The 8563-nt window shown below is 41.1% G+C and overlaps 1 protein-coding gene across 1 annotated transcript in view; it reads right to left on the bottom strand.

Moving 5' to 3' along the window:
* RFX4 (regulatory factor X, 4 (influences HLA class II expression)) overlaps positions 1-8563 on the bottom strand; it is an 82739-nt gene that overhangs the window by 68331 nt on the left and 5845 nt on the right. Inside the window, exon 3 of the mRNA XM_009588267.1 lies at positions 6876-6962. Coding sequence (XP_009586562.1) covers positions 6876-6962 — 87 coding nt within the window. The remainder of the gene's footprint in view (positions 1-6875; positions 6963-8563) is intronic.

The following is an 8563-nucleotide window of genomic DNA, read 5'->3' on the forward strand; positions in this document are numbered from 1 at the left end:
CGCTCAACAACAGCCCCCGGCCTCACCGGCGGTGGGACAAACGCCTTCTCCGTAGCGGGAGGCAGAGCCGTGCAGCACGGAGTTAAACCACTGGGTGGATAATATAGTCAGGGCCGTCCCCTCCCAAACACCAACTGTTTTGCCCTTCTTACCCTTAACAGACAGCACAGACGCGCCTGACTCTGGCCTTCCCTGGGGAGGAGGACCCCCCATGTCTGCCCTGCTCTCAGGTGGGAAGAGCCTTCTGGGTTGGGATTCGCAGTTTTCCAGGCGACGGGACGAGGGAGCCCAGCTCGGAGGTGGGAGAGCGCCTGCCGGGAGGGCGAGCGAGCCCCTGCAGGGAAGGCCCTGTGGTTGTCCTGGAGGGGCAAGAGGCAGGAGGTCTGACCAGAGCCCGGTCCAGTCCTGCGTCCTGCTGTGGCTTCCCCATCGTCCCGGCCAGGGAAAAAATAGGCAGCAGGGCTGAGAGGGAGTTATGGCAGCTCCCCGGGCTTGGGGCACAGAGGCTGCTGCAGCTTCTTTCACTCACGAGCAGGTCGCCCTCCCCTGCCACAGCCCCAGGGGTGCCCTGAAGCCGGTGGCCTCCCAACCATTCCTGAGGTGAAAGTGAAAGGGGACTAGTTATAAACGGTAAGTCTCAGCAGAGTGTTGCAGGGAGTAAAGTGCTAGCTGGGGCGGGGAGTTTCCCCTGCTTTAGTGATGAAAATCACGGCTGGCAGTCACGGGGGTGTGCAGGCCTCGTCAGCAGGGACCCATAACACAGGGCACTGCTGCGCCTTTCTGCCGACCGCAGGGATTCAGGCCCTTGCTGTTGCAATGAGGGAGATGCCACAGCAAGGTAAAACCACCAAAGCTGCTGCCTTTAGGTATCAGCATGTGGGAGCCCAGTCCTCCGCCTGTGCCCCACCGTCTTCTTGTTCAAATTAAGGTTATTGCTTCCCAGGTGAAAGTCATCCATTTTCTTAAGCAGTATTTTCTATGTCAGTGTCAAAGCCTACCACCCACTGGTTTAAGTTCAGTATACAGTTGGTTTCTACCTCATTGGAAATTGCTGGGGGGATGCAAATTGGAAAGGCTGAAAGCCATTGATCTAAATAACCCCTCGTCTAACTAAGGTGCAGAAATGATAAACCTCTGCCTGTGAAACCAAAAGGTACTACTCCCCGCTCCCTGGAATAAAACTTTTGATTATCTTTCTTGATTTAAGGGGGCTAGTATTCAAAGATCTGTTATTAGATGGCTTTTACCTGTGCTAACTAGACTTAATTTTCCCCTGGGTATGTGGCATTCTGTCAGACATCAAGCCAATATCTAAATTATACAATATTAGAGTCCTTACATCCCTTCCATTCCTCCCCCAGATATTTTTCACTCACATTAAGAGCGAGCACCTGTGAGCAGGTGCCTTACCTAACCTGCCCTCAGACACGCTACAAGCCAACCATACCCAGCTCCTCCCATGCAAGGATTTGTTGTAACAACACAAACTAACAATAAGATCATAAACTGCAATTTAAATCTCCCTCCTCAGGTATGTCTGCTGCCTGGGGATCCTTATTCAAGACTCTTCAGCATCTGAAGGTCCCTTAACTGGCCCTTAAAACCAAGAAGGAGAATGACGGACTTCAAACTTATTAAAAAAAAATTCTTTAAGCACCATTTTCCAAAAATATATTACCCATTCAACAATTGGATTTTCAACAAAACTACATTTTTCACAGTTAGTGCTTGTCTCCCACAAAATCAAGTCTCTGTACAAGAAAACAGAACTTTTTTTTTTGGGTTTTTTTTTTTTTTTGCCAACGGACCAGCTGTCAGCCAAAATGTTTCTGATTTTAGCCAAGTGTTGGCTAAAATATTTATTTTCAGAAAACTTTCACTTTTCTATTAAGCAGATGGAAAAAATTGTACGTGATATAGGAATGGAGGGGACCTAGAAATCCAAACTTTCAGTATTACATATACAAGCACTTTATTCTACCTTGTATAGTTTAACAATACAATCTCATCAGATAATTGACTAGCAGAAAATAATAAATATCCCTATTCCTTATATTTTAGTTGGTAGCAGGGCACTTAATGGCTTCCCTATTGAGCAGGGAATGTTTTGTGCAACTCTTGACTCAGGTCTGATCCCAGATCTGTTTGTACAGCATGAAAGAGGTAAGGAATGCTGTTTTCCCTTACTTTTTGGCCTGTCATTTTATCAGTCCCCTTCAGAACAACACTGTAGATTAAAATGAACCCATACCTTTTAAAATTCAATACTTTTAAAATCCAAACTATTTTGTAAAGAAAGGAAATAAAGACACTGAAAAGAAGTCTTGCTTCAAGGCACTGTCAAAGAACAGAGCTGACAATTCTTCTGTGACAAATGCAAAAAGATTTCCAGTCATGAGGAAAAACCCTGCTCCTGATGCACAGCTGCAGGTGTTCACACACATGGCAGCTGCACAGCACCTCAGGGAGAAACGTTTGCTAGGAACAGCTCTAACCGCTGGAGTTCACTCCACTGCCAGTAGGAGGACTACCAGCATTCCAAGGAAAGGTATTTTCAAAGTACCTGGTTAAGTGGGAAACCTGGTACTCATCCCAAGCTGAAAGCAGGTAATAGCTTAGACAGTTGCAAGTAAAACTCGCAGCATAGAAGAGGCCTTCGAAGATACTCAAAACTGGGATCATCAATGTACTAGAAAAATAATATTTCTTGGCTCCCAGAGATATCAGAGAATCTTTTTCTTCCCAAACTGTATGGAAGTTTCTTTGCTAACAGCTCCGTCTTTCTCCTTTCAAAATTCTGGTTCAAAGCCACCAGAGTAGAGTTCTATTTGTACTTCGTGCATATGTTTGTGGCTTTACCTGAACTCTCAGTAGTATCCTCTAACGCTGTTGTCTGGTTTTAGGTACAGCTTGAGGGATTTCTTGCTTCTTGGAGCAAGACTTGGAGACAATAGAAGCTATGCTCAGCACCTCTTTAAGCATGCTGCCTTAAACACAGTAAGTGGAACATCCACAAAGTGAAGACCCTGCATTAGTACACCTTTTTCTAAAATGTTGATGTTAGTCTGTTTGTCATAACTAAAGTAGAGTTATGCTTTCCACTGTGGACATAATAAAAGAGTCCTGTACTTTCCAGTGCTGCCTCTGTGTGTCTCAGAGAACCTCTAAGGAGCTAATATGTTATTAGTAGCTTTATACGGATAAAATCCTTCCCTTAGTTCAGGTAGCTCCACACCTTTCAGAGGAATAGCCTCTTCCACTGTAGCCCCTGCAGTCCAGGTTCTGACTGTTCTCAAAAGTGATTTGCCCTTAGCTAAAATTAAGTGATAGCAAGAAATTGCCTTGTCTCTTACTTACACATAGCCATAAATAAGATTTAGGCTCATTAGCACGTATTCCATGCTTTTAAAATAGTGGGATTATTTAAAACTCTCTGAGAAACATGGGAGCATAGTTCTAATTGAGTAGGTATAATTGAAAAAGAAAGAATTTTACCCAAGAAAAATTTCAATGAAATCAAGTAGCTCTTCTTCAAAGATTTTTTTCCATGCTAGAATAAGAGGTTTAGTTCAAACAAAAAAACCCCTATTGGATAAATCTTCTGTTTCAGCCAGTTTGAACACGGATTTTGAACACTGCTTTTGAAGTGCAAAAAGTGGTCCAAATCTTTTCTCTCATATGAACTGTCTACACATTCACATTTCTAAATATGCAAAAAAATTTGGACAAACAGCCCTTCCACTTCATCGTGTAATGTCATGACTCCTTCCCCAGGGAACTGAAGTTGAAACTTTCATAATCCTTGAATTGTATTCTTCCAGAACCCTATTTCAATTTGGAGAATCTGGTTCAATGCGAAGTACACAGAAAATGATGTGGGTTTTTTTTAGTTATTAGATATGAGGTTGTACCATTCCCTTTTCCTGTGGATCTTTTTGACTAACATGTAGAGTGTGGAATGGTGGAAAGAAAAATGTTTAAAAACCTGGAAACTGAAACAAAATTTACCTAGAATTTTTGTATTAGAGCGTAAAAGCTGTGTTTTGGGAGAGGTCATAAAAGGTTCTAAGAGGGTAAGAAGCGCCCCAAGAAGCGGCGAGACCATGGGAATCCACAGCTGTGAGTCATTGCTTCCCTTCACAATGTAATGCAGGTTCAAGGGGCCTGGAGGTGTCTGGATGAGAACAGAAGATTGCAAAGGACCCCTGCGGCCTGTGGCCTGAAGTATAGTTCTGTATCATACTTCAGCTATAGAAAAGGAGACCAGCAAAACTATTACTCCTGTCCTAAAACCCTATGAACTCTAAAAACATCCAGGAAAAGACAGTCACAAGAGCAAGCATGATACTGAGTAACAACATTATCAGTTCACAGTGCAAATTCTCATAGTCTTCACTGGGTTCAAGGCCAACAAAAAAAAACCCAACACCAAAGGCGTGTTTTCTCTGGTAGAGTCCAGCCAACAGCTGCCTAATGTATTTAGAGACAAAAAACTACGTAGTCAAGAGAAAGATGGATGATGCCTTCTTTTGGCTGCAGATGAAAACTGGACCTCCATTGACAACAGCAATTTGACCACCGTTCTGAAGAATTCAAATAGGGTTACATAGGTTTTCTCAAAACATTTTGCCTCCTGCTATTTGTAAATGTATGACAGAGGCTGGACAAAGAGTGACACGATGGTTTGGAAATTTCTTGGTTGGTGTGTGAGCACTGTTAGAGAAATGTTAGAAAGAACTCAAAGGCTAGAAAGAAGCACATAATACAGTGATTTCTAAGGTGAAACTTCTAGTTTGTTCTGGATTTCACAGATTATTGGTCTTCTTGCTGCTGGGCAAGTGGCTTATTGTTCTTTCCTACTTCTTCCTGTTCACCCTCTCTCCTCCCCCTCATCCCCAAAAACAAGGATGACTTTTCAGGTGGATTAATTCTCTTATCTGCACTGCAGAAATGCTGGTATCAGTGCTAAGGAAGCATCTGGAAGAATTGGCTATTAAGAAGGAAGCTAGATAAAATTAACTCTCACTCTCATTTGGGTTTCCATTATATACTGTGACAGTGTCTTCTGCACAAAAATTGTGGGATGAATTCATTTATATATTTGTTTTATCAGTTCTAAATTTGCCGCCTTTCATTATCATCACTTGCCCCTATATTCCAGTACCAGAAAACAGAACGAACCACCATCCTATCTGTCTTCTCAATGCCATTGTCTGAAATATCTGCTCTTGCTAAACCACACAAGTCCACTTCTTACTGTCCCTAGGTATGTGGAAGTTTTCTCATGCTCGCATTTGAAGTGAAAGCACATATAACAAACTGCCGCTAGTTTTGCTACAACCTGTTTAGGGTAACATCTAGAACAGAACATAGAAGGAGACTTATAATCATGACATCACAATTTTTTTTTAATATAGCTAGTGGTGCTAAATAATTACCTTGACAATACTGTCTTGAATTGTGAGTCTAAGGAAAAGCTCTCTAAAAGTCAATAGGGTTGAATCCTGAATTCTGAACCTAGTGAGAGTCTGAAGTCACATCTCATTCATTACAGATTCTTTCCATCACTTTCTCAGTAGCATCAGAGTGAAATGAATTTCATAAGTCTCACAGGTTCTCGTAAAATGCAAATTAACAAGCAGATGCTTTTTGTTTTTCACTACAATTTACTACAATTTTATTTTTAAAGAGAAACTAATTTATAATTCCTTAATTTTTAAAAACCAAAACCCCAAACTTTTCCAAGTTTTATTGTCTGTCTTTAAGGACTCTTAGCCACTGTCCTTAGCTTGGGAGTCATGAATAAATACCATGTTTCTAACACCTCCTTTCTCCTTCAGAAGAGATATTGCCTCAAAAGGGAACCCTGGACAAATAAGAGTAGGGCCCCAATATAGCAAATTCCGTGATCCACTAAAACACTCTGCAACAAGGCATGCAATTTTACTGTGACATCAACATAAAGTAGTTCTCTTAAAATGCAAAAAATGTAAAAGGGACATTCAGCAATTAAGAAGTGATTAAAAACACATTTTCTAAACTTGGGTGCTTGAATGTTATAAAAATGTGAGTCTTTCTGAATTAAAGAATTCAATCTGCATTAATATCCTGTAACATGAACTAACATATGAAATACAGAGAGGAAAACGAACGTGAAGGGTATTTTGCTTTAGGCAAATTAAGTAGAATAGAAATCGCATAAACAGGGAAAACTAAGTGGTGAACTAAAAATTGTCTTACAATTTTAAAAATAAATGATTAGGTTATTTTAAGGTATTTTGGGGTCTTCTTAATTACCTGCTGTTGCTAAAAATCAAGATCTAAAATTACCGTAACTAGAAAAGATAAGAAAAAATAGCTAATTTAAAGTCAGCAATATTTATAATTGTTCCCTCTCTATGACTAAAAAGGAAGCAATATCATGATTTAATATGTGATTTTTTTTAGTCTGATGATTGTTTAATTCTTAAAATAAAGATTTTATATGTGTGATTTGATATAGTAGTATTGAAAACCAGCACAATTCTTCCTGTATTTCAACCGCGTGGTGTTCACCAGTGAAAAGCAAAACAGATGGTTTTACTCATGAGCTAATACTAACAGCACATTTTAGAGGTGATCCAACTTTTACTCAGTGACACAAATTCTTCTGGCTGTTTTAAAAAATAGATAGTATTAGTTCCTTTTAAATAATGCAAAATAGCAAATATTCCAGAAAAAAAATTAATAAAACTATTGGATGTATGTCAAGTGTTTTCACCTGACTCTTCAAACTACAGAGTACTGAAAATATCACCAAGGTGTAGCAACATATAGCAGGAAATTAGCACTTGGACACGTTCACACTCATTTTAAATGAATGACAAGTTACTTACTTTCATCATTAGAAACATTCCCCAGAGAGGTGTGACTGGAATAGCGTTTGTTTTCACTTTCATTGAGACATCGTTCAATCCAACTCTCTGCAAAAGAACAAAGATGCTCTTTTTTTTGTGTTTGTCTTTGCATAAAAAAAAAAACAACTTCCAACATATAAAACTAAATAAAGCACGGGTTTTCAACAGATGGTGTTCTGTAGCATTTCTGTTAAAACATGCTCAGTCTGAGGTTATTTAGCAAGAAAATCCTTTCTTGCTTTCAAACTTAGCTGTTGCTTTTTAGTTTCATTTTTTGTTTGTTTGTTTTTAAACGACAGATGCTGAAATGCTTCCATGCACATAACAAAGCTCCTCAGGATATTCTTTCCCCTCCCTATCACATGATACATTAAAAAAAAAAATCATCCCATGTGGGCAACTGAAACTCATAAATTGCATTAATTTCTAAGTCTTAGTCTGGCAAAAACTTATGTACTTGAGTATTTACACTGCTTTTGAAAGAACTCTTCATGTGTGCAAAATCAATAATTCGTGTGAATTTTTGTTACAGCGGGGCTCAAACTGTGCTCTCTGAAGTCCAGTCCTATGACCCCATTCACCCTGGTGGAGTCCCAGGTCCTACCGAGATCTTTTCCACGCTGGTACGAGTCCAGTGTAGCAAGCCAGCAGCCACTGAGCTCCTCGAACCTTTGAGCACGATGGGTACTCAACCACTCCCGCCCTCTCTCTTTCTCACTTCCAATTTATTCCCGCCAGTCAGGTGAGGTACAGCATTACATTGATTTGACTCTGCTGTTCCTCTTTCTGGAAGCTATAACATACATCCCCAATGACTTTAGAGGATGCACCAGGCTCAGTAGAATTTACTGTTACAGGTCTTCAGAGCAAAAGTTGCACCTTCCTATGTGTTTCCTTGGACAAAGTATGAAACACGAGTTCTTGAGTTTGCCTGGAATCCCTGGATATTGCTACAATAAACTGACCTCCCTCAGAAGATTCTTTTTCAAGGCCATGCACGTGGGCAGAAATGAACTTATGCTCACAGAGCTCCCTGTGGTCAAAGCAAGGAAAAGAAAGGATAGGTGGGAAGGCTGCAAGGTGACCCTGCAATTTAAGACAGGAAACAACCCCACCGAGCGAAGAGATGTACAAGAAATAAGGGGAAACAGGCCTCGCTGTCAGCAAACTGCGAGAGCCAGAAACACCTTCAAAGACACGGAAATGGCTGCAGATTCCTTTCCACAAGCCACCCCCCAGACATATCGGGCTACCAGCACAGCGCAGGCAGCAGTCTGTCAGCCAGAGAAAGCCCATCACAGCAGCAGGGTTGAAGGGAGAGCAGAAGCCCAGTGTCTTGGGAAAGCTGCCAGTTTGGTTTATAGAAGGTAAAAGTTGATATGACTTCATTTCAGCACTAGACGCCAATAAATAAATATACGAACAGTCATGGCTAAACACATCCTGCAGAAAAAATGCTTTTTAAACCCAGACAGTTGCACAAACTCATATATATTCCTCTGTACACACACCCTGCACTGGCACACAAACAAAAGGGCAATGGCATCTGCGTAGGACTTCAGAAAGATCTGCTGAGACCCCTTCGGAGTTGATTTCCAGGCCCTGCCACGAGACTCCAGGTACTGTTCCTTTGTGCGCCTCTGATTTTCAGGCAGTGTAAGAGCGGT

The sequence above is a fragment of the Fulmarus glacialis genome, unplaced genomic scaffold (assembly GCF_000690835.1).
Source record: "Fulmarus glacialis isolate BGI_N327 unplaced genomic scaffold, ASM69083v1 scaffold10922, whole genome shotgun sequence".
Classification (NCBI taxonomy): Eukaryota; Metazoa; Chordata; class Aves; order Procellariiformes; family Procellariidae; genus Fulmarus; species Fulmarus glacialis.